General features: G+C 43.8%; 1 protein-coding gene across 6 annotated transcripts in view; it reads left to right on the top strand.

Annotated features, from left to right (window-relative positions):
* NRG2 (neuregulin 2) overlaps window positions 1-25,921 on the top strand; it is a 117,362-nt gene that overhangs the window by 30,756 nt on the left and 60,685 nt on the right. For 3 of the 6 annotated variants that reach the window (XM_088675002.1, XM_088674999.1, XM_060278136.2), the window contains exon 2: window positions 16,657-16,828. In XM_088675002.1, coding sequence (XP_088531128.1) covers window positions 16,719-16,828 — 110 coding nt within the window. In that variant the 5' untranslated portion in view covers window positions 16,657-16,718. Of the gene's footprint in view, window positions 1-4,179; window positions 4,297-7,460; window positions 7,515-16,656; window positions 16,829-25,921 lie in introns of those variants that run through there. The other 3 variants (XM_088675003.1, XM_088675000.1, XM_088674998.1) reach the window with 3 other exon arrangements.

Genomic DNA, 25,921 nt, shown 5'->3' with positions numbered 1-25,921 from the left:
TGTTTCTCAAACTAGGGTCTCCAGCTGTTGTTGGACTACAACTCCCATCATCCCTGACCACTGGTCCTGCCTTTTTCCCCTAGAAAAACTACACTGGCAACATATATGCAGAGTTTACTGTATCAGATACCGTGTTTCTCATATTATAAGACATGTCTTATATTTATTTTTTCCTCAAAAAAACACACTATGTCTTATTTTCAAGGGATGTCTTATTTTTTTCCTCCTCCTCCTGCCGCGGCCGGCATTGCTGCTGCTCCTATCACTATGTCTTATTTTCGGGGTATGGCTTATATTCCTTGAATGCTTAAAAATCCTGCTATGGCTTATTTTATGGGGATGCCTTAAAATATGAGAAACAGGGTATATGAGATATAGTTCATGGTTCCGGAAGGACTGCAAGTGTCTCTTCTGCAAAAGACAGAGCATCTTTTAGAGTGTAAGAATGAAGTGATGATATTCTAGCTGAACTATTTAAAATTTTAAAAGATGATGCTGTCAAGGTGCTACACTCAATATGCCAGCAAGTTTGGAAAACTCGGCAGTGGCCAGAGGATTGGAGAAGATCAGTCTACATCCCAATCCCAAAGAAGGGCAGTGCCAAAGAATGCTCCAACTATCACACAATTGCGCTCATTTCACACACTAGCAAGGTTATGCTTAAAATTCTACAAGGCAGGCTTAAACAGTATGTGGACTGAGAACTCCCAGAAGTGCAAGCTGGATTTCAAAGGGACAGAGGAACCAGAGACCAAATTGCAAACATGCGCTGGATTATGGAGAAAACTAGAGAATTCTAGAAAAACATCTACTTCTGCTTCATTGACTACGCAAAAGCATTTGACTGTGTCGACCACAGCAAACTATGGCAAGTTCTTAAAGAAATGGGAGTGCCTGATCACCTCATCTGTCTCCTGAGAAATCGCTATGTGGGACAAGAAGCTACAGTTAGAACTGGATATGGAATAACTGATTGGTTCAAAATTGGGAAAGGAGTACGACAAAGCTGTATATTGTCTCCCTGCTTATTTAACTTATATGCAGAATTCATCATGCAAAAGGCTGGACTGGATGAATCCCAAGCCAGAATTAAGTTTGCTGGAAGAAATATCAACAACCTCAGATATGCTGATGACACAACCTTAATGGCAGAAAGTGAGGAGAAATTAAAGAACCTTTGAATGAGAGTGAAAAAGGAGAGCGCAAAATATGGTCTGAAGCTCAACATCAAAAAAACCAAGATCATGGCCACCGGTCCCGTCACCTCCTGGCAAATAGAAGGGGAAGAAATGGAGGCAGTGAGAGATTTTACTTCCTTGGGTTCCATGATCACTGCAGACAGTGACAGCAGCCACGAAATTAAAAGACGCCTGCTTCTTGGGAGAAAAGCAATGACAAACCTAGACAGCATCTTAAAAAGCAGAGACATCACCTTGCCACAAAGGTCCGTATAGTTAAAGCTATGGTTTATAGTATGGACTATAAAGAAGGCTGATCACCGAAGAATTGATGCTTTTGAATTCTGGTGCTGGGGGAGACTCTTGAGAGTCCCATGGACTGCAAGAAGATCAAACCTATCCATTCTTAAGAAAATCAGCCCTGAGTGCTCACTGGAAGGACAGATTGTGAAGCTGAGGCTCCAATACTTTGGCCACCTCATGAGAAGAGAAGACTCCCTGGAAAAGACCCTGATGCTGGGAAAGATTGAGGGCACTAGGAGAAGTGGATGACAGAGGACGAGGTGGTTCGACAGTGTTCTCGAAGCTACCAAAGTGAGTCTGACCAAACTGCGGGAGGCAGTGGAAGACAGGAGTGCCTGGCGTGCTCTGGTCCATGGGGTCATGAAGAGTCTGACATGACTAAACGACTAAACAACAACAATGAAGAGCCCATAGTGAATAAAGTCTGTGGGAGCGGACCAGATTAAAAAAGCTGCCTGGGGCTGATGCTCACTGTAATGCTAAGGGAATGCAGTCTGTGTTTTATGTAGTGCATCTCACCAGAGTCTGAAGTAATCCCAGTCTAGGTTTCTTCATACACAGTTTTGGAGCTTTATGGCCCGAGGCACTTGGAATTCTGGTGGCCATTTCTCATGCCTAATGTGAATTAGAGTTTGTTCTGAATAAAATGGTTTAGGCATCCTTTGTGTAGACAAAAGAACACATCTTACTTACATACATATCTTGAGCAAGACACTCAGCTTAACCTTCCCTGCTAGGTTGTTTAAAAGAATGAATAATATGGATTCGTTTAGTGTGATCCTTGAAAGTGTGAGGAACTACAGGAGACTTGTAAAGGCTCTTGTGGTTGTGTGTGATGTCTGGTGGGGCCTTTGTGGATCAAAGGAGACTAGCTGCTGTTGGAGAACCATTCTAGATGTGGCCCCAGGGCAGTTGCATTTGTTGTGCCCACATGTCTGCTCTGTTCATGTATATAAAGCAAGGGGTAAGGGAGTTTCTAATTAAAACAAACAAAAGGGGAATACAGGTGATGGGAATACCATGAGAATGGAGCAGAAATGTGAATAAGCAAACATGTCCACATCTATCATGCCTAGATCTATTCTGATCTATTCTAGATCTATCCTGATTTTCTGGTTGTTGCTCAAATGGACCCTTCGCTCACCCCCCATTTGTTTCTTTAATTTCATAGCATTTATTTACATAGTACTTTAGAATGTCCAGATTGCTTCATATTCATTTCCTTGTTGCATCCATTTCATCTGCTGTGGAAAGTAGGTCAGAATTATTATTTCCATAATGCAGATACTGTAGAAGAGGCAGGATGAGGCAGAATTGGCTGCCTTAGGACAAACACACACACTCACTTCGTGGCAGAAGCAAGATTCGGACCGGGGACTTCACTTTCTTTCTTAGCTACTGTGCAACTTGGCTCTCTAGATTCTTGAATTTGACTTAAGTGAGGCTGGAATGAAAATGCCAGATTAGACTTGACGATTCCTCAGGGTCTGATGACAGGATTCAGAAGGTTAAAGGAGCTTTAAGATGATCTACACTTTTGTTGATCATCTGATACCTGCATTATGGATTTCTTTTGCCTGCAGGCTGAGGATGAGGAATGTAGCTACATTTTACTGTGATGCGGAAATGATATTTTACTGTCAGGTTTTACAATTCTGTACATGTGCCTGGACTAGAGTTTTCCTGACAAGCAAATTTAATCTCTAAAATAAATTTTCAGGTTGCTTCTAGTATAAATTATGAATCAGATACCAGTCATGGATTCAGAGCAATATGGGGAGCCTGCTCAAGATCCAGGAGTAGTCATTTGGGCTAAACACTGTTACATTAAAAGTATGGTAAAAAAATAATAACATAGACCAGGCTTCCTCAAACTCGGCCCTCCAGATGTTTTTGGCCTACAACTCCCATGATCCCTAGCTAGCAGGACCAGTGGTCAGGGATGATGGGAATTGTAGCCTCAAAACATCTGGAGGGCCGAGTTTGAGGAAGCCAGAGCTAGGATATGTAGTGTCTGTTCCTTCTCTTGTGTCTGGGTGCTTCAGTGACCTATCTCACTGCGATCGTGCAGGGGCTGCGGAAGGAGCTGGCAGGTGAAGGTGTATAATGTGGCTGGAGCGTACCAAAGGATCAAGACTCTTTTTGAGTCATTGGAGAGATGCTTATGCATCCCTGTTCAAAATCCACAATGGATGCTAACTTTTAAGGTTATGTGCTGAACTCTAACCAAATCCACCCCAGCTTGCCACTGTGTAGCAGCCTTTTTTATTTTATTTTGGGAGAAGCATTGGAAGAATGTGTGAAGTCTATATCCCCCCTTGTTGTTTTTCCAAGAGGAACAGGGAGCTTTGTCATTGGTAGAGACCTTTCCTTACATAGGTTTCACACAAGTTTCTAGTCCTGGTCATCCATATGCAGGCTGACGGAGTTTGGAAACAAATCGTTACAGAAGATATGGCGCTGGTGAACAGTTAGTTTGCCTTTGCTGCAACCAGATTAGTAGCAGCTAGTGGTAGGGGCCTGTTTCAACCTGATCACCTTCAAAAGTTGTTAGATAATTTATTAGATAATTTTTCATATTCTTTGGTTTGTTTTTGACATTTGTTTTTGTTATGTTATTGCTGGAGGCCTTGGGCTTCCTTTTGGAAAAGCAGCGAACAAACATGAAATGAAAAGCTCTTAGTTCCTCTTTTTTTACATAATAGGGGAAACTAACCTAAAAAGGAAATCATGGGTTGGGATAAAGCAGATGGATGCTGTTCAGAAGAAATGAGTCAGCCATGGTATGCTTTGCCTCGGGCCCTGGGAAACAAAGGTAGGTCCGGAATAGGAGCATGTTGAGAATGTGGGTGCAACTGTTTGGATAGAAATGAGAAATAGGATCAGTCAGGGTTTTTTTTTTTTAAAAAAAAGCATTTCCTAACTGACATAGCAATCTTATACAGTAAGCCTGCAACTTATGCAACGTGTGTGCGCACTGAGCTTTAAGCATGTGGCAACAAACAAATAAATAAAAGGGAGTGGAGCATCCAGGAATAATAGCTTTGGCAATCCTCCCTGCCATTGAACCCAATGGGTTTTGACTTTACGCAATTTTGCCTTTAGGCACGATCCCTGGAATGTAAACCCTGTGTAAGCTGCAGGCTTTGCGTACTATCATCGCAACAGGGCAACAGAGATAAGCCCCTGTGGCATCACTGGAACGGTCGGTCACCATATCCAAAGTGTGCCAACTTCAGGAGGCGGAAAATAGGGGAGTGGAAAATTCTTGTCTGACGATGTTTTCATATATAATGGTTACTTTAAAGTTGCAATGTTTTGGCTTTTGGAGTGGTAGGATTCAGAGACTAAGGATATTTGGGGAGGATAAATGTTGGGTGCTTCCAGACTGTTGCTATTTGGGGGTGGGACTCAGTCACACACTGGCAAATTCAGTTGATTTGGAGCTCCTGAACAGGCAACCCACTTCTCCACAAAATTGAACTTTTTAAAATAAGAAAAGTGACGTGGAAATGTACTAGAAAGTGTGCTTGATGCAACACCATCACTTTCTCCTCTAGCTCCCCCTGCTGATTCTTGCTCACAATACTTTTCCTTCCTTCGGTTTCATGCCATTGCCACGTTTCCAGGTAGCATAGTCAGGTTTTGCAGGGAATTTTCTCACAAGGTAAGAACATAAACATGAAAGCAGAAGTAGAGCTTGCTGGATCGAGGCAATGGCCCACCTAGCCCAGCATCCTGTTCTCACAATGGCCACCCAGAGGATTGTGGGAAACCAGCAAGCAGCACGTGAGCAAAAGAGCCCTCTCCCTTCCTGCGTTACGTCAGAGCCCCTTGGTGCCACGGCCGTTTACATGACTAGCAATGTGTTATGTACTGAGCTGAATCATAGAACAATAGGATCCAGAATCAGCAGTCTGATTGGTCCGCAGGAGCCACCCAATCCAACTCCAGGTGGAAGTGAATCCGCAACCTGATTGGCCTGCAGGAGCAGCCAATCAGGCGGCTGGCAGAAGTGAATCTGCAACCTGATTGGCCTGCAGGAGCAGCCAATCAGGCTGCTGGCAGAAGTCAATCCGCAAACTGATTGGCCCACAGGTGTAGCCCTGAAGTAGCCAATCAGGCAAAGCCCATTGTATAAATAATGTATATCAGCAGATGGGTTTGGGAAAAGGGCATTCTTCTCTTCTTCTCCTTGATGACTGCGAGCTGAATAAAGAGCATGAAATTCACTCTCGACTCCGAGTATATTTCACAATGTTAGCTGCTGCCCAGCTGTTTCCGAGTGACCCCAGGATTCCATGATGGGATTCCAAGATTGTAAGATCTGGAACTGCTAGCCTAGCAGGTATACTTATCAAAAGCAGTTTAGTTTATTCAAAGACCTAATGAGGAGAATGAAGAAGTCTGCCAGTAGTCATCAAGTGCTTCCCTTAGGAAATGAAAAAAAAAATGGGTCTTGTGATTTCCTTGGCATCTGCCAGCAGCAGAGATCAGAGTGAGCCGGTGCTGTTTTCCAAGGCACTTGAGTTAGGAGCTGTGAGAAAGTCTGGGCATCTTCACACAAAATGGAATATAAGCTGCCTAAAGCACGAAGCATATTATGAATGAATGAATTTATTAATATGGTTGCAGACCAGCATCAACACGCACAATAGCACAAATCATAAAACATATCAAAAATACAAAAGGACAGTATGAATGAAGCATATTAGACTCCATATTACGTTATGTATTTTATGGGAATTCAGAGTCCATAATTACCTGCTAATGGGTTCCAGCAGGATTGGGATATGTCTGAGTAAGTTTAATATCTAGCTATTCTCCCCTGTGGACTTAGATTGGATGTTTTGGTGCATATGTTAATGGGAATGGAAGGAGGTGGCATTCATCCCACACATGATGCGCTCACTTCCTTCACTCAAACAAATAGAGAAGGTAGCTATCCATTCCTCCACCATTGCCCGACAGTCTTATCTGCAGAAAGACTTCTTAGAACTATATCCCAGTAGCATTAATTTAGACTTTTCAGGTTTTGCAGGGAGTTTTCTCTTAAGGTAAGAACATAAACTTTATAATTAAATAAATAAAATTTATAATTCATAATTAAATAAATAAATATAATTAAATGAAAGTAATTAAATAAATAAAAGTAACAATATTTTTTTTATAATAATTTATAAAGGTAAAATAAGGTAAACATTCTACTTGAAGTATTTAAAGGTAAAGGTAAAGGGACCCCTGACCATTAGGTCCAGTCGTGACCGACTCTGGGGTTGCGGCGCTCATCTCGCATTATTGGCCGAGAGAGCCGGCGTATAGCTTCCAGGTCATGTGGCCAGCATGACAAAGCTGCTTCTGGCAAGCCAGAGCAACACATGGAAACGCCGTTTACCTTCCCGCTGTAGCAGTTCCTATTTATCTACTTGCACTTTGACGTGCTTTCGAACTGCTAGGTTGGCAGGAGCTGGGACCAAGCAACGGGAGCTCGCCCCGTCACAGAGGGATTCGAACCGCCGACCTTCTGATCAGCAAGCCCTAGGCTCAGTGGTTTAACCACAGCGCCACCTGAGTCCCACTTGAAGTATTTACTATCTCTTTAAAAGCCTGTACTGTACCTTGATCAGTGGAACTGGCACTACTGCAGGTGCCCCATAATACCCATTCTTCTGCATTATTAATAACTTGTTTGTTTAGTGTGGCAGCACTTAAACTTTGGGACTCCCTGCCTATTGATATCAAGGATAAATCTCATTGTATCAAGTAGCATGTGATTAGCAATTGGTGAGAAATCAGAAAGGCTATTTACATAATCCTTCCACTACAGTCTCAGTTTGATAACAACCGTGTCCTTACTTACTTGGGAGTGAGCACCATTTAACTGATGGTGAGCAAAGAGGCAAAGGACCAGGCTGCCTGGGTTGGCTTTGGACGTTGAAAAGAGGACGCAGGAGTGACTTGTGCTTCCTCTTTCCACAGTTCCACATAATGTCTAAAGTGGTGCCTCGTGCTTCTTCCCCACTAGGCCATCAGGTGAGATTCACTTTTTGTGCTATTTTATGGTATTGTCTAGGAATGACTTTCAATCCATCTATTACTAATAGAGCACGATGCTTTACATTGTGAGATTTTAAAGTCTGTTTCCTGCCCTGAGCAGTTTCCAATCTAAATTTCAGCAGAAGGGAGGCAGCTGAGGGAGGGGAAGAGGGGGGCAAGGATATCAAGAGGTTGCGCCCTTCCATCGGAGGTCAAGGAGATAAACAACTACCTGACATTTAGAAAACACCTAAAGGCAGCTCTGTTTAGGGAAGTTTTTAATCTGTGATATTCTAAAGTATTTTGGTATTTATTGGAAGCTGCCTAGAGTGGCTGGGGAAACCCAGCCAGATGGGCATACCTGCCAAGTTCCTGCCAGAAAAATAAGGGATCAGCAGACCGGAAGTAGCGCTGCCCAGTTCCAAAATGGCCGCCACGCCAGAAATCATTTCTGCGCATGTCCAGAGACTCCAGACATGCGCAGAAGGAGCCTCCCCCAGGCGGTAAGTAAACTGGGGAAAAAAAAATCCGTTTTTTTCAGCTGGGAACGGCTGGAAAGAATGGGGGTTTCCTGGGGAATACGGGAGACTTGGCAGCTATGCAGATGGGTGGGGTATAAATGATAAAATAAAAATATAAATAATTGCGCCTACAACCATGCACTTACACATACTTGGGCTTTATTTATTTTATTTAAACATTTATAAACTAGCCATAATAAAAAAAATGGATTTGAGGGTAGTATACAAAGAATTTTTTTTTTAAATATGCCAGAGTTCTGGCTTCTAAACCATTTTCAAGGACAGCCTCCAGCATTTTATTATTTTTTCAACCTGGAGGTTACCAGAGCATGAATAATGGAGATCAGCCTGTCTCTATTTGGAGAAAAAAAAACCTGCAGCTGATCCAACTGCACCTTGATCCAACTCTGTCACTTCAGATGCAAGTGGTCTCAATGACATGGGGTACCTTCTACCAACTTGGGTTGGCTCACATTGGTAAAAGGCACCTGATGTAGTTGAAACCACTTGTATCTAAAGTGAGCATCTCTAAGCTGTGTACCTGCTCCATTCAGAACAGTCAATCAACCAACTATCTTACTGTGGAACCACAAACTCATAGTGCATCCATCCTATCAGGACTCAGCTTCAGTTTACTAACCCTTTCTCAATGCATTCCTGACTCCAGACAGCAGCTTATAGCTTGGCCCTTTTACAGCACTGCTGATGATAAGAAAAAATAGAAAAACAGACCTAGGTGTCATAGCTCCACTTTGAGGAGTGTGTACTGTATTGGCCTCACATTTTGCTGAGTACCTGAGCATTTTTTTAAAAAAAATAATCTTATCTGTTTCTGAATTGCTTTGTTCTTTTTCAGCTTTGTTCTTTGTTCTGGGTTCTGAGCCGCTCTATATAAATGAAGCTCTCTGTTCCTCTTTCACTATAACAGGGAATTTTTTTTAAAAAAACTACTGTATTGCTTTCCACACTTTTGACCAAAGTGGGTTAAATTTACAGGCCCAGAAGTCTACATACCATTTTCATTTTCTGCCAGAATTATTTTCAGAATGACGGGTATTGTGATTCTCCTGCAATGTCCGACTTTACCATTTTGGGGTAGGGACAATAGGAATTGCCGGTGGTGGAGAGGTGGTGGGAGAAAGTGCAGGGATCCCATGGAAAGACTGGAATCGGGGGAAAGTCACACACATCCAGCAATGACCTTGTTACCCCAAAGGTTATTGGTGGTGGCGGCAGCCCCTTCACTGATTTGGGGAGATATTGTGAGTGAGATCTTTAAATATGGACTTGCATAGGGAAGGGATGGTGCAAAAATCCCAAGGGAACACTGGGATGGGGGAAAATGTCACTCTATTACCCCAAGTGTAGTTGGTGGGCTGGACAGGCTTCTGCTCCCCATTTTTTGGGGGGGAGATACAAACACCCCTCAGTCAGGACCTTGTTACCCCAAGGTTTGCTGGTAGGAGTGGGCTTCTGCCCCTCTCCCCACAGATTCTTGGGGTTGGGGATACAAAGAGGATAATACACACAGGACCACATGACGAAAAGATACTTTCTCCAGATTACTGTGATTGGAGTGCCTTGGGGAAATAATTCCCTATGATTAAAATCTAGACCTGACCTGTCTGTCTCCACTTCTCCACTACTTTTGTCTCAGCCTCTGGTTATTTCCCCAATCAGTTTGGTTTTCTTAGGAAAGAGCAACTTCTGTGTGTGTGTGAGAGAGAGCGAGAGCGAGAGAGAGAGAGCGAGAGAGAGAGAGAGCGCAGAAGCCATAGAAGTACTTGGAAGCTGAGGGACTCACCACTATCCACCCCCCCCACAAAGTTTCCTTCATTTTGTATGGGGGGGGTAATAATGGATTTAAAGGTAAAGGTAAAGGGCCCCCTGAACATCAGGTCCAGTCGTGTCCGACTCTGGGGTTGCGACACTCATCTCGCTCTATAGGCCGAGGGAGCCGGTGTTTGTCCGCAGACAGCTTCCGGGTCATGTGGCCAGCATGACAAAGCTGCTTCTGGCGAACCAGAGCAGTGCATGGAAATGCCGTTTACCTTCCCACTGTAGCGGTACCTATTTATCTACTTGCACTTTGGTGTGCTTTCAAACTGCTAGGTTGGTAGGAGCTGGGACCGAGCAACGGGAGCTCACCCCATTGCAGGGATTCGAACCGCCGACCTTCTGATCAGCAAGCCCTAGACTCTGTGGTTTAACCCACAGCGCCACCTGGATTTAAGACCCAACTAATCTTCATACTTGGTTGGTATAAAAAATGGACTTGCTTACTGCACAAATGTTGAAGGCAATCAACTCAAGGAAGGCTACAGGGCCGGATGGAAGGGTTTTGAGAGACTGTGCAGATCAATTAGCAGGAGTCTTCACTGGGATTTTAAATTGATCCCTAGCCCAGGCTACTGTTCCATCTTGCCTAAAGTCTTCTATTATTGTCCCAATACCAAAACAAAAAACAAAAAAACCCAATCTGGAGAATCTGAATGACTTTCGTCCAGTAGCACTCACACCCATAATTATGAAGTGCTTTGAAAATCTGGTACGAAATTATGTTATTGCCTGCCTACCAGAGGGATTGGACACATTCCAATTTGCCTATAAAATGAAAAGATCAACAGAGGATGCCTTGGCGATTGCCCTCCATGCTGTTCTTGCACATTTGGAGCAGCGGGGGAGTTATGCCAGACTGCTATTTGTAGATTTCAGCTTGGCATTTGATACCATTCTACCGCGACGTCTGATGTCTAAATTGGGAAATTTGGGGCTCCCGTTATCACTCTGTGGGTGGATACTGGACTTCCTGACAGATCGCTCCCAGAGGGTCTGGTTGGGCCCTTATACCTCTAATATGCTTAGGACTAACACAGGAACACCACAGGGATGTGTGCTTAGTCCGTTCCTTTATACTCTCTACATGCATGATTGTGTCGCTGCTCACCCTAGAAATAGGGTTGTCAAATTTGCAGATGACACAACCGTGATCGGGCTCATTTCTGATAAGGAGGGTGAAACGGACTATAGGGATGAGGTGGAGCGGCTGACAGAGTGGTGCAGAGTTAATAACTTGCTCATAAATACAAAGAAAACAAAGGAGCTTGTGGTGGACTTTAGGAGACAGAAGAACGAGGTCCAGCCACTTTTGATTGATGGAATCTGTTTGGAGAGGGTAACAACGTTTAGTTTTCTAGGCATTGAGCTACAGGAGGATCTGTCCTGGAGTGTTAATACAAGGGGGCTTGTGAAGAAGGCGCAGCAGAGACTGTACTTTTTGAGAATTCTAAGGAAAAACTATCTTCCACAAAAGTTGCTGCTTGCCTTCTATCACTGTGCCATACAGAGCGTGCTCACGTACGGTTTATGTGTGTGGTACGGAAGCTGTACTCAGGATAGAGCAGGGCTGTGCAGAATTATTAAAACAGCAGAGAGCATTATTGGCTGCTCACTCTCCACCTTAGAACAAATCTATACCACCAGGTGCCATAGAAAAGCACTAGACATATCAAGAGATCCAACGCACCCTGGTCACCGTCTCTTCGAGCTCCTGCCATTGGGACGGAGATATAGAACAATGCAGGCAAGAACAAGCCGTCTCAGGAACAGTTTCTTCTCTAGAGCAATTTTGGCCTTAAATGGAAAGTCTGGACTTTGAAGTCATCTCATTTTACTTGTTATATTGCGTCGTATTGCATTGTTTTAATTAGTGTTTTGTAGTAATTTTGGATTATGTGGAATATCTGAGCTTTATCTGAGTGGGTGTGGCAACTGAGTCATTTTGTTGTTCCGGCAAGGGGACAATGACAATAAAGATTATCTTATCTTATTATCTTGTCTTATCTTAAATCCACTGGAGAAAAGTAGTTCTAAAAATCATTCTTCTAAACATATTCTTCAAGGTGTATGTGCCGCTCTCTGCAAGAGTGTTGTCCCCAGGCCCATCCTAGCCATAGAGGCTAGTGGCGCGGAGAACCACGGTGCCGGGCGCTGGAGGGCACTGGAAGGGCGCCAAGTGAGCGCAGGGTTCTGGCGATCTGGCCAGGACTGCGCTCCTTCTCCGAGAACTCCACGCTGCGCCTCCTTCTCGTTTCCCCAGCGCTGGGTTCCGCTCAGTCGAGCTTTGCCACCAGCGCGCGCCCAGCGCCCAAGCAGCTCTTGCTGGTCCCGCGGTGCGCGCGCTGGTGGCGAAGCTTGACTGAGCGGAACCCAGCACTGGGGAAACGAGAAGGAGGCACAGCACGGAGTCCTCGGAGGTGGCCGCTGCTGCTGCCGTGGTCCGCTTGGCACTCCCGGGCCCTTGGAGAGGCGCTGGAGGGGGGCGCTGGAGTGACCTAGCGCCAGGGCGCTGGGTGGGCTTAAGACGGCCCTGGTTGTCCCAGTCATCACTTTGGATGTGACACAGAAGTGTAGAAAGAGGATGCATCATTTTTAGTACTTCCAGATAATGTCCAAAGCAGTTTGCAGAAATGACATTGTGGAATATTCAAACCTTGTTTTTCTTAAGTATGTACAAGGTAGAAAATACATAAACACTGGTTGAACATTCTCTCTCTCTCTCTCTCTCTCTCTCTCTCTCTCTCTCTCTCTCTCTCTCTCTCTCTCTCTCTGCATGTGTGTGTGTCCATGGAAGAAGCTGAAGGCAGTTTATTTCCTTTTCTATCCTGGTGTTTTTACAAAAGTATCTCCCCTCCTATTGACAACAATTGCCCATATTATGTAAAGAATACAGTGCTGGCCTGGGGCCTGAGACTCCAGGGTTCAATTCTGCTTTGAGCCATTAAGCGGGGTCTCTGGCACTCAGTGTAACTTATCTCATGAGGGTAAAGGAGTGAGAATATGCACCCTTGAGCTCATTGGAGAAAAAAGTGGTATACTGATGTAAAGTAACAAGTAAGTAAATAATAAACTCAGTTTAAGGTCTTTTGTAGCAGCCTTCATATGAAAAATTTAGTTAGAGACTTCATAACCAAGGACCAATAACCCACTGCCATCAGTTTACAGTACCTTGGGTTACAAACGTTTCAGGTTACAAACGTTTCAGGTTACAAACTCCGCCAACCCAGAAATAGTACCTCGGGTTAAGAACTTTGCTTCAGGATGAGAACAGAAATCGCACATTGACAGCAGCGGGAGGCCCCATTAGCTAAAGTGGTGCTTCAGGTTCAGAACAGTTTCAGGTTAAGAACGGACCTCCGGAATGAATTAAGTTCTTAACCAGATGTACCACTGTAGATGGAATGGTGATTTAGGTCTCTTTCCTTCTTTCTTTCAATATGTACATTTATATGTAACTGTATACAATGGGTATTGCTACTATTACAGTACTGATACTAATATTCTGTTTATATGTATGTACTGGAGTAATGAAGTGACTGGCTAATGTGCATAACAACCAGCCATTGTGCATTTTTCTGTGCCACCTCCAGATGTTTGGGACTACAGTTCCCACCATCCCTGACCACTGGTCCTGTTAGCTAGGGATGATGGGAATTGTAGTCCCAAACGTCTGGAGGGCCGGAGTTTGCCTACGCCTGCTCATAGAGAATGTACACATAATCTGTCCATGAAGAGGGAATTGTGCAGCCTTCCTGGTCGATATTGTTGTTGTTGTTGTCGTTTAGTCGTGTCCGACTCTTCGTGACCCCATGGACCATAGCACGCCAGGCACTCCTGTCTTCCACTGCCTCCCGCATACCGTAACTCTCCAACAAGCCTTGGGGGAAATGCATATCTGTACAACATTTCACACATTCTCTGATCAAGATACATAATCTCCAACAGGCCAGGGGAAATCTGCATATCTCGACAGGATTATGTGCATTCTCCAGGCATTATTAGGATCTTTAGGTTAGCTGGAACAGGAAACTAATGGCTTCTCGTTGCTACAACATATTTACTTGAGATGACTCTATAATTGTATAGAGGTCATAGCTGTTTTCATTTACAGGATTCCCATATATGGGAGCTGGGACTGCAATCCTATACATACCCCACCTGGGGTACTGTGTCCAGTTCTGGGCACCACAATTTAAGAAGGATATTGATGAGCAGGAATGTGTGCAGATGAGATTGACCAAGATGGCCAAGGGTCTGGAAACCAAGCTTTATGAGGGATAGTTGAGGGTGTTGGGCATGTTCAGCCTAGAGAAGAGGAGACTGAGAGAATATAGGATAGCCATCTTCAAATAGCTAAAGGGCTGTCACATGGAGGATGAAGCAAGCTTGTTTTCTCCTGCTTCAGAGGCTAGGGCCTGAACCAATGGTTTTAAGTTACAAGAAAAGAGATTCTGACTAAACAACAGGAATAGCTTTCTGACAGAGCTGTTAGACAGTAGAACAGACTCCCTCAGGAAGTGGTGAATTCTCCTTCCGTGGAGGTGTTCAAGCAGAGGTTGGATGGGCATCTGTCATGTGTGATCTAGTTGAGATTCCTGCATTTCAGGGGGTTGGGTTAGATCAGTGATGTCCAAACTTGGCCCTCCAGCTGTTTTGGGACTACAACTCCCATCATCCCTAGCTAACACGTCCCCGTTGCAGGGATTCGAACCGCCGACCTTCTGATCAGCAAGCTCTAGGCTCTGTGGTTTAACCCACAGCGCCACCTGCGTCCCTATTACTAACTTAGGTCCATTAATATTAGTGCCTGTAAAAATATATCTTAGGCGATGCAGAATAAATAAGAGGAAGGTCATGCTAAGATAACTGACATCAATAGCACGATTATTGACTTTTGACATGCTCTTTGGCATTAAGACAAATGAGGTCTCCATAATTTCAAAAGAAATTTTATTAGTGAAGTTTTATTAGCGAATAGTAATTATCAGGAAGCTTGCTATAAGCATCTTTTCATTATGTGCCAGTGGCAGGTTGGTTGAGGAGCTTTTGAATTTGTGAATCCTATCCTGGTGCATAGTTGGCTAAATTGCTACAAAAGCATCCAGTAAAGGTCGATAGACACAGCCGCCGCCGCCGATACCTGATGGTCTGGACTGTTTATCTGGTGACGGTGTGAAGGGGAAGAGGCATCTAATTACCTAATTGCTGGATTTCTGCACTCTTGCGACCCAGAGCCCTCCTTGTTTATCCTCTTTCGCAGGCAGACTTTCCTTTTGGGGTCCTTTCTGCTATTGTTCAGTATGAATGAATGAATTTATTAATACGGTATCAGACCAGCAACAACACGCACAATATCACAGATCATAAAACATATCAAAAATACAAAAGACAGTGTGAATATAACAAGGATTTAAATATAAAAATTAAAATTACTCATTAGCGTACCCCCTGTAGTTAGCATTTAGGGGTTTGATCATTATGGGATACCACATGCTTCCTGTGATTGATTGCAGACACACAGAATTTGGCTACATTTAACGTAGTCTTGGGATTCTTGTCCTCTAGCAGTAGTTTTAAACTATGGTGTTCGGATTCTTTCATGGACTTTTGCAAAACAGGTGTAATAAAAGTCAAACGTATATCCTCATAAAAACGACAACGTAATAGTACATGTGAAGCAGTTTCTACTTCCATCGAGCCACAAGGGCAGACCCGTGCTGGATATGGTTTACCCTCAAATCTGCCTGGTAGTAAGGCAGAAGGGAGAACATTAAATCTGACGAGGGTAAAAGACCGTCTGTATTTGGGTATCTGAAGACCTGACAGATAGTTAGCTGGAGAGAAACCTCTCCTGTAGTCCCTTATTGCTGAATGTTTGATCATTTTGCTCATGTGGCATTGTAATTCTACGTCCCAGATACGCTGGCGAATTATAGTCCTGGCTCTCTCGTATATATTGTTCAGTATGGAACACTGTCATTTGGAAAAGCCGAATGACCTTCTCAATTCCCAATTACTTTCTCTACGGAGATGTGCTTTAGCATTTCCCCACTTGGCAACAGCAAAGCTACTATATGGTACGTTCCCAGAATGAATAGGCAGGCACTAGAGCATTAAAAAAAACCCTGCAGTGATTGTAGCTGAACTGAGAGGAAGAGAGTCCGCCTCCCCATCTCTCCCCTTCCAAATGCTACCATTCAGATCTGCACAGGCTGTGCAGTCAACATCATGTCTGCCAACAACAGCAGCAGAGGTAAGAGAGAACGTAGCAAAGGAGATTGTGGTAGCAGCAACGCCAGAATGAGTGTAGGAATCATTCTCAGAAAAAGCCCTGCCTGAGTTTGATGCTGCTTTCCAGTTGGATGCGATGTGCATTTGTGTCTTTTGCGCATTTGGAGAGGGATGAGTGCTGTCATCCATGCTTAAGGAGAGTGGGGAGGCACCGGAATGAAAATGTGCAGAAGGAGTAAGGGATGGGAAGTGCCGTAGAGCCTGAAACTCGAGCATCTCTTTATGCCAAATGCAAAAGTATGAAATGCAGCTGTACTTCTGTGCTTTGACATTTGGGGGGTGGGGTGGGGAGAACCTCCCATTGTTAATGATGACTTGTAGTTAGATAAAGGGCCAGCTGCTCGTGAAATGAAGCCTTTAATAAATCCAGAGACTTAGTGGTCAAGAGCAAGGCAGCACTTCTGTTGTTGGCTTCTAACACCATTTGCTGGTGGAGAGATCCAGTGGTGATCTTAATAGAGCTGCTTTCTCTCTCTCTCTCTTTGCAGCTGTCCGTCCAAAGCTCAAGAAATTGAAGAGCTTGAATGTGGAAGTGGGAGCAAAAGTTTCTATGAAATGCGAGGCGAGTGCTGGAAATCCCCAGCCATCCTACAAATGGTTCAAAGATGGCAGAGAGCTGAAAAAGAGCAAAGATATCCGCATAAAGTATGGGAATGGAAAGTAAGTACAAAACTGCTTCTTTACACCCTAAAAAATGAAAAAGATTGAATGAGTTGTTCATATAAATGTCATCTTACACCTCCATTATTATTATTATTATTTTTTTGGGGGGGACCTGGGTTAGCTAGAGGATTTCTAAATAGTAGTGATTAGGCTGAAATCTTCCTGCATGTGACATCAAAGCCCTTTCTCACACGGCCCAGTCCTAGACAGCTACTGTTACTTTGCATAGCTGCCAAGTTATCCCTTTTTAAAGGGATTTTCCCTTATGCTGAATAGGCTTCCTTGCGAGAAAAGGGAAAACTTGGCAGCTATGGTTACTTTGGTGAAAGAAATGCATTCATAACATGCTCAGACATGCTTGTTCTTATTAATGTCAGTGTTTTAGGGCTCAGATTCAGCGTTTGTAGCATTCTAGAGCTCAAAGAAAGTCTTTCTCCAAGTTTAACCTGTTGCTACATCTTGAGAAATACCAGTCTTCCTATAGTTTGCTACATTAAAAAGGTAAAGGGACCTGACCATTAGGTCCAGTCATGACCGACTCTGGGGTTGCGCGCTCATCTCGCATTATTGGCCAAGGGAGCCGGCGTATGGCTTCCAAGTCATGTGGCCAGCATGACAAAGCCGCTTCTGGCAAACCAGAGCAGCACATGGAAACGCCGTTTACCTTCCCGCTGTAGCGGTTCCTATTTATCTACTTGCATTTTGACGTGCTTTCGAACTGCTAGGTTGGCAGGAGCTGGGACCGAGCAACGGGAGCTCACCCCGTCACAGGGATTCGAACCGCCGACCTTCTGATCAGCAAGCCCTAGGCTCAGTGGTTTAACCACAGCGCCACCTGGGTCCCTAGTTTGCTACATTATGGAAGTTCTAAAGCAAGAAAGGTCAACTAAGGGAAATATTTTTAATCACATCCCTTAGAAGTGGTGATTAAGCTGCAAGGAAGATGGCATAAATTGTTCATTAGAACAAAACTGAACTGTAAGTCTGACATTTGCTCCTGGTGTTTAACAATAGCCTTTCTCAAAGCATGGTAAGGCCATCTGATATTAGCAAAACTTTGTGCGGTGTGTCAGTTTGGGGACAAAAATAGGGAAGAGGAGCCAGCTCCATACATACAAATACATCTTCCTTGATATTGTTTTTGATGTGTCTGGCCCTTGACCAATTATAGAATCAGAACTGTAGAGTTTGAATGGACCCTGATGGTCACCGGGTTCAACTCCCTGCAATGAAGGAATCTCAACTAAAACATCCCTGAGAGATGGCTATCCAACCTCCGCTTAAAAACCTCCAAGGAAGGAGAGTCCACCGCCTCCCAAGGGAGACCATTCCACTGTCAAGCAGTTCTTAATGTCAGAAAGTTTTTCCTATAAAAAAAGAAAAAGAAAAAAAGAGAGTTTTTCCTGATGTTTAGTCAGAATCTCCTTTCTTGTAACTTGAAGCCATTGGTTCGAGTCCTATCCTCCAGAGCAGGAGAAAACAAGCTTGCTCCATCTTCCATGTGACAACCCTTGAGATACTTTTAAGATGGCTATTTTGTGTCCACTCACGCTTCTCTTTTCCAGACCCTTGATCATCTTGGTTGCCTTCCTCTGCATACGTTGCAGCTTGTCAATATTCTTCTTAAATTGTGGTGCCCAGAACTGAACACAGTACTCCAGGTGTGGTCTGATCATGGGCGTAGCCAGATTTTTGTTGGGGGAGAGGCCTTTTGTTGTGGGGGGCAGAACTTCAGTTTGTTATGTATTTTTATTGAATGGGGGGGCAACTGTCCCTCCCTGCCCCCCTGGCTACGCCCATGGGTCTGACCAAGGCAGAATAGAGTAGTACTGTTACATCCCTTGATCTGGACACTATACTTCTGTTGATGCAGCCTAGAATAGCGTTGACTTTTTTTGATGCTGCATCACACTGTTGACTCATGTTAAGCTTGTGGTCCACTAAGACCCCTAGACGTTTTTCACATGTACTGCTGGTAAGCCAGGTGTTCCCCATCCTATAATGTGCATCTGGTTCTTCCTGCCTAAGTGCAGAACCTTGCATTTGTCCCTGTTGAAATTCATTTTGTTAGCTTGCACCCAATTTTCCAACCTCTTAAGGTCATTTTGAATCCCAATTCTGTCTTGGTGCTCTTTATACCAATATTCCCCACAAACATGGACCACATGTCACCAGGAATATTATTTCCTGACGATACCACAGTATATCTAGTTACCACTCTATTACCTGATACACATTCACAGTTACTTCTGCTTTTAGGAACACATGCTGTGGGCACTTGCATGACGACTCCACAGTAGAATCATAGAATCATAGAGTTGGAAGAGACCACAAGGGCCATCCAGTCCAACCCCCTGCCAAGCAGGAAACACCATCAAAGCATTCCTGACAGATGGCTGTTAAAGACCTCCAAAGAAGGAGACCCCACCACACTCCTTGGCAGCAAATCCCACTGTCAAACAGCTCTTGCTGTCAGGAAGTTCTTCCTAATGTTTAGGTGGAATCTTCTTTCTTGTAGTTTGAATCCATTGCTCCGTGTCTGCTTCTCTGGAGCAACAGAAAACAACCTTTCACCCTTTTCTATATGACATCATTTTATATATTTGAACATGGCTATCATATCACCCCTTAACCTTCTCTTCTCCAGGCTAAACATACCCAGTAAGCTAACGTTTTCATGGTTGACTTAAAACAATGGATTCTTAGCTCCTGTCCTCAAAAGCCTCTCTTCTGCTTGAGTTACAGTGACAACATTTTTAATGGGAAGCACTTGAGAAGTTCCATCAGGAGTTCAGCTACTTTCAGCCCGACTGGGCCTAAAATACTGCACACAATAGGTGCACCTTTTGGTCAGTGCTGTTCAATGGATATGTGTGCACCACCTTGTGTCTGAAACCTATTGACCACTAGACATAGATTTCTTCCTTCTGGCTTCTACCCAAAGCATACCACAAAACCCTTAGTCTCTACAGCCAAGCCCTAAAATACAACCGAATCTGTTATTACTTGTCAAAGAGAGACTCACAACCTATGGATTTACACCGGGCATTTATTAGACCCAGCAAATGAAGTGTGGAAGCAGGACCAATGGCCCAGCAATAACCTACTACTACTAGAAAGAAGAGAAAGTTACAAAACACCACTTGTCACCTATAGCTCCCAGCTAAAGTATCATTAGTTACCTGTTCTAGAAAGTGGTGCTTCATTCTCACAGACTTTGGGTGACAGGCCTGATCTTACCTACAGCCACCTCCCCCAACCTCCAGCAAGAGCAGGCTTCATAATGGAGAAACAGAAGGTCCTCCTACAGGAAAACCAGAAACCATCATTTCTACCCAAGCACACTATTACAAGACCTAATCATGTCAGCCTCGAGATTCATTCATCTGCTCATCTTCACCTGTCTTTCTGCATTCTGCGTAGGACAAACTGGTTAAGCATAAAATAACAAATAAACACAGATTTCACATAAAAAGCAGCAATACTCAGAAACAAAAAGGAAAACATTTCAACCTATCAGGACACTCTGGAACTGGGCTTAAGGCTGTGATTCTTGAACAAAGGAACTTCAAAGGAAAGCTACAGTATTAGAGCTTATCAAGAAATTCAGTTCTATTATCTGTGTCATTAATAGGGATCACACTACAGGGGCTAATTAGCTGACCAAGGTTACCCCGAAGATACTTTTGCCAATCTTCTTTTTTTGGTGATCACTCGTAGCCGAGTAAGATTGTCTTTCATAAACACGGTTTTAACAATGAGTCCATAAGTGACTGTGGAGCATAGCTGCCAAGTTATCCCTTTTTTTCAGGGATTTTCCATTATGCTGAATAGGCTTCCTCGCGAGAAAAGGGAAAACTTGGCAGCTATGCTGTGGAGGCCAAATCTGGATCCACACATCCTTCCACAGTGTGGACATTGGTTTCCGGGTGGGAGTTGATCACGGTGTGGATTTGCCAAGCGTGCCTTCCTCTTAGCATGTTTCTCCCTTACGTCCTGAGTTCGAGTGTCTTCAAAGCCCATGACACCTTTGGTAAAGGCTGTTCTCCAACTGGAGCACTCACAGGCCAGTGTTTCCCAGTTGCCAGTGTTTATACTACATTTTTTTAGATTTGCCTTGAGACAGTTTTTAAACCTCTTTTGTTGACCACCAGCATTACACTTTCCATTTTTAAGTTCAGAATAGCGTGGTTGCTTTGGAAGACGATCATCAGGCATCCGCACAACATGACCAGTCCAACGAAGTTGATGTTTTGTCAATATCACACTGTGAATGGTCACTGTCATTATTTTTACATTTACACTTTTGCATTTCATTTCAAGGCTAACTCTCTCTCTCTCTCTCTCCACCCAGCATTCCATACACCCAGTAAAGTTAACTCGGGTCTGTAAAAACTTATACCACAATAAATTGGTCAGACTTTAAGGTGTCACAAGTCTCTTTGTTGTTTATGATATATTCTGGATTGTAGATTTCATCCTGCACTTGATAGCTACATTCATTCAGTTGAAGAAAACAAGATACGTAATTGGATGTGACCCTGAAACTATCAATAATAATTCTGCATCCAATACCTTAATTAATTCAGACAGTTCATATGGTTAGCTTGTCCTGGAATTTGTTCCAAACCATTGCAGATAAAACATTTGCAGGGAAACCAAAATGCTTGTTTACAAAGCTATTGTACTACCAACTTAACTGTGTGCTTGTGGAACATGGATCACTTATAAACTCCATCTCCAACTCCTCAAAAGATTCCATCAACGGTGTCTCTGAATTTTTTTTTGCATATCACTTGGGAAGACAGGCAAACTAATGTCTGTATCATCTTCCAAAGCAACTACTTTATTCCCAACTTAAGAATGGAAAGCGTAATGCCAGTGAACAACAAGCTTAAAGATGAAGAAGTGTGCATGCACATGGAAGCTCATACCAATGACAAACTTAGTTGGTCTCTAAGGTGCTACTGGAAGGAATTTTTTTATTTTGTTTCTTAAAAATAGTAGTACAGTATAAACACCAACAACTGGGAAACACTGGCCTATGAGCACTCCAATTGGAGAATAGCCTCTACCAAAGGCGTCATGGACTTTGAAGAAGAAAGGAACTCAGGGCGAAAGGGAGAAATGAGCTAAGAGGAAGGCACATTTGGCAAACCCTCACTATGATCAACTCCCGCCTGGAAACCTATGTCCCCACTGTGCAAGGATGTGTGGATCCAGAATTGGCCTCCACAGTCACTTACGGACACACCGTTAAGACGGTGTTCATGGAAGACAATCTTATTCAGCTACGAGAAGAAGATGTGGGCTCTCAGACATTCATACAAAGTATCTTGAAGTTTCTTGGGTTTTATGAAATCTGGCTTTTGCTTAACACACTGTTCCACTTTCCCACTCAAAGTGAAATTGGGGCTTGAAGTATGCAGCAGCCCAAACATGCTCTGCTAATTGGATTACCAATGCTCTCCTGCTCTCTTCCCTTACACATAACCCCCCACCCCCACCCCAATCATGAAAAATGCAGTCTGTGCTTTGGTTGCTGTCTCACAGTGTTGCCTTTCTGTAATGTCTCACTATACCTTGAATATCATATGCTGGGATCAAACAACAGGGGTAATCTGCCACCATCATGTCCTGACTGTGTGGCTTCCAGGGGTACAGGTATTCTGCAAACAGAACGCTGAACTGGGTGGATATTTCTAGTCTAGCAGACTTTTTAAAAGCAACACAGTTTTTGTCAACCAAAATTATGTACTAACTAGAATAGTGTCAGTCATGCAATTTAGGCCATTGCCTATTACAAATGCTTGCCTGAAGTTTTGTTAACTGAAAACTTAAAATAGTGGTTTTTAAGGCCAGTAATAGTGACATTTTAAGGCCAGTTTGTGGCAAATGCCACATGTTATTTAAGGATCGTGTGCTTTCATATTGAGCAGCCTTCTCTGTTTCCCATTCCTCAAGCCAAATGAGTTTAACATCCCCTCCAGTAATGATGAGCCGTAATGGAAGTGAGTACAGTGTGCTTCAGAAAGTAGCAATTACCTGTTTGTCAAATCTTCTACTTTCCCATCAATTTACCACTTGCACAGCTTCCTGGCGCCACTGGGCAAGGGAGTTGTTCTTTTCAATGAATGTTTGCCAGAGTAGAGGGGAAAACTCCTTACTTGTGAGCTGCATGTTCTGTCACTAATTAGCAGCAGGCAGAGGCAAGTCTGTCTTTCTCAGAACAGAAGGAGATTTGGGGAGGAAGATATTTTCTTCCGCTCAGTTTAGCAGGAATTATTATATTGTTGCATTATTGCTCAAATCTTTTGCCATCTTATTCACATTGTAACTCTTTTGCTATCTTATTCACATTGCAATTAGCAGAATGCAATGTGAATAAGGTAGCAAAAGAGTTGAGCAATAATGCAATAACTTAATAACTCCTCTGTCCTTGAGTACCAGCATAGTTTTAATGATTAGTACAGCAAGAAAGGAATCCTTACTATCTGAACCCGACTTTAGCAAATTTGAGTTATATACATTCACTGTATGCCCTCCCTAGAAACCTCATGCCAGTTGAACCAGGACTCCCTCTTAACCACAGTAATTATTAGAGATTTGTTCTGTACACAGTTAACAAATCTGATTGTTTTCATTTTAATCTGATGGTTTTCATTTTAACTGTCATTTTTTTCGGAGGTGAATTGGCAGTTCTTTAATTTTTCATCCATATTTAGTTCATTCCTTTGTTTTTTTCATTGACTCCAATGGGATACCCAGCCAGTCTCCTGACATCTGTGCCTTGGGTGTTTTTCATCCAAATTGTTATTGTAGAACTGCAACTAATCAAAGAAGGGGCATTGAGTTTCGATGGATGCATTGTCTCAGGGCATTGCAATTCTCTTCATGGTTGTGTCCCAGATTATTCCCATTTCTCTTCCTACCTAGCTAACCCCACCCACTTTGATCAGTCACTTTTTCTTTCTCTCTCATACCCCCAACCCTTATCCATTCATACCCTCCTCGTGTTCTTTTGGTTGTTTGCTGAGGACTGGCAATTGTTTCCCCTTCCTTATGGCACAGTCCACTAGCATTAAAGAGGTGGTAAGGTCTACTAACTTCCCCAGTTGCCCTGTTGAGTCACAGTGACATTTGGACCACTGGGATGAGGGACACAGTGACTGTTCCCTTCCTTCAGTTATGTAAAATTCACCAGGTGTTAAAGGTCAGCCAAAAACAACAACCAAAACAGAAGTAATATTTATGAAACAGAAATGTTCTGAAATCTATAGGCAAATTGCTGTAAAGCATTATTAGGGATAGAAATGTCAAGCATGTAGAACAGCAGGACTTGTGAAAAATCAGCATGGTTTCTGCAAAGAGGAGTCAGTAATGTTTTTGAATGCTTGGTGGGAACACAATTTGACAAACATTATATACTTAACTGTAGAACTCAGGTGGCGCTGTGGTTAAACCACTGAGCCTAGGGCTTGCTGATCAGAAGGTTGGTGGTTCGAATCCCTGTGACGGGGTGAGCTCCCGTTGCTCGGTCCCAGCTCCTGCCCACCTACGGTAGCAGTTCGAAAGCACGTCAAAATGCAAGTAGATAAATAGGAACCGCTACAGCGGGAAGGTAAACGGCGTTTCCATGTGCTGCTCTGGTTTGCCAGAAGTGGCTTTGTCATGCTGGCCACATGACCTGGGAGCTATATGCCGGCTCCCTCAGCCAATAATGCGAGATGAGCGCGCAACCCCAGAGTTGGTCACGACTGGACCTAATGGTCAGGGGTCCCTTTACCTTTTATATACTTAACTATCTACATGTTTTGACCATTTATTTTCTATTAAAAGTTCTTATGAATTGTTGGGATAGCTCTTGTTTTTGTTTTCTGACCATATTCGTAATAGAGGGAAATAAGCAGTGGAGTTTCCCAAGGGTCTTTCTGGGAGCTGGTTCTGTATAGCAGGTTCAGCTTACATCTTACCACCAGGACCTGTGGTACCAGACCTGCAGTCAGTCACTTGGAAGACCAAAAGTCAGAGAAGTAGCTCAGGTAGACCAGAAAGGTGAGGTCCAACCAGAGAGGCCAGAGGCAAGAATATACTCAGGTCAGCTAAAAGTCAAGGTCCAGAGCAGTGAACAGAAATTAGTGCCCTCCAGAAGCTACTGTTGTGGAGTTTTCCAAATTTGGTACCACATTCACAAGTTTGTAAATACATCAAATCCCAGAGTCCTAGTCAGGCCTTAGGTTTACTTGCTTTCAGAGAATGCACTGAGAGGGAGTAGGGCCATAGAGTGCTGGCTCCACTTCTGACCTCTGTGCACTCAGCATTCTCAAGTGGGATTTTGTGTTTACCGGTAGTTGCATGCTTAAAATCCCCTTCAAACATGCATGCTGAGTGCATGAAGGCTGGCAGTGCAGCCAGCAACAATGGGGATGATGGCAGGTGGGAGAGGTATATATGACCCATTCTGTGAATGCAAATAGACCTAAGGACATCATCAACAGGTATGTTGTATAGAATTCTGATTCCAGAATTTGAAGTGCCCTGATGTCTCTGTTCACAGCTTAGTGCCTTTCTCTGCTCTGTGTCGCACTGCTCGATGATCTCCGGTGGGCTAGGGACAAAGGTGAGAGCTGTTTCCTAGTTCTGCTGGATCTCTCAGTGGCTTTTGACACCATCGACAATAACATCCTTCTGGACCGTCTAGAGGGGCTGGGAGCTGGGGGCACTGTCATACAGTGGTTCCGCTCCTTCCTCCTGTACCGTGTTCAGAAAGTGGTGGTGGGGGATGAGTGTTCAGACCCCTGGGCTCTCACTTGTGGGGTGCCTCAGGGCTCTGTCCTCTCCCCCATGGTTTTTAACATCTACATGCAGCCGCTGGGAGAGATCATCAGGAGGTTTGGGCTGGGTGTTCATCAGTATGCAGATGATACCCAGCTCTACCTCTCCTTCAAATCAGAACCAGTGAAGGTCCTGTGTGAGTGTCTGGAGGCGGTTGGAGGTTGGATGGCGGCTAACAGATTGAGGTTGAATCCTGACAAGACAGAAGTACTGTTTTTGGGGGACAGGAGGCAGGCAGGTGTGGGGGACTCCCTG

The sequence above is a fragment of the Zootoca vivipara genome, chromosome 8 (assembly GCF_965207765.1).
Source record: "Zootoca vivipara chromosome 8, rZooViv2.hap1.1, whole genome shotgun sequence".
Lineage (NCBI taxonomy): Eukaryota > Metazoa > Chordata > Lepidosauria > Squamata > Lacertidae > Zootoca > Zootoca vivipara.
The sequence above is the reverse complement of the archived record's forward strand: the minus strand, read 5'-3'. Positions and strand labels throughout refer to the sequence as shown.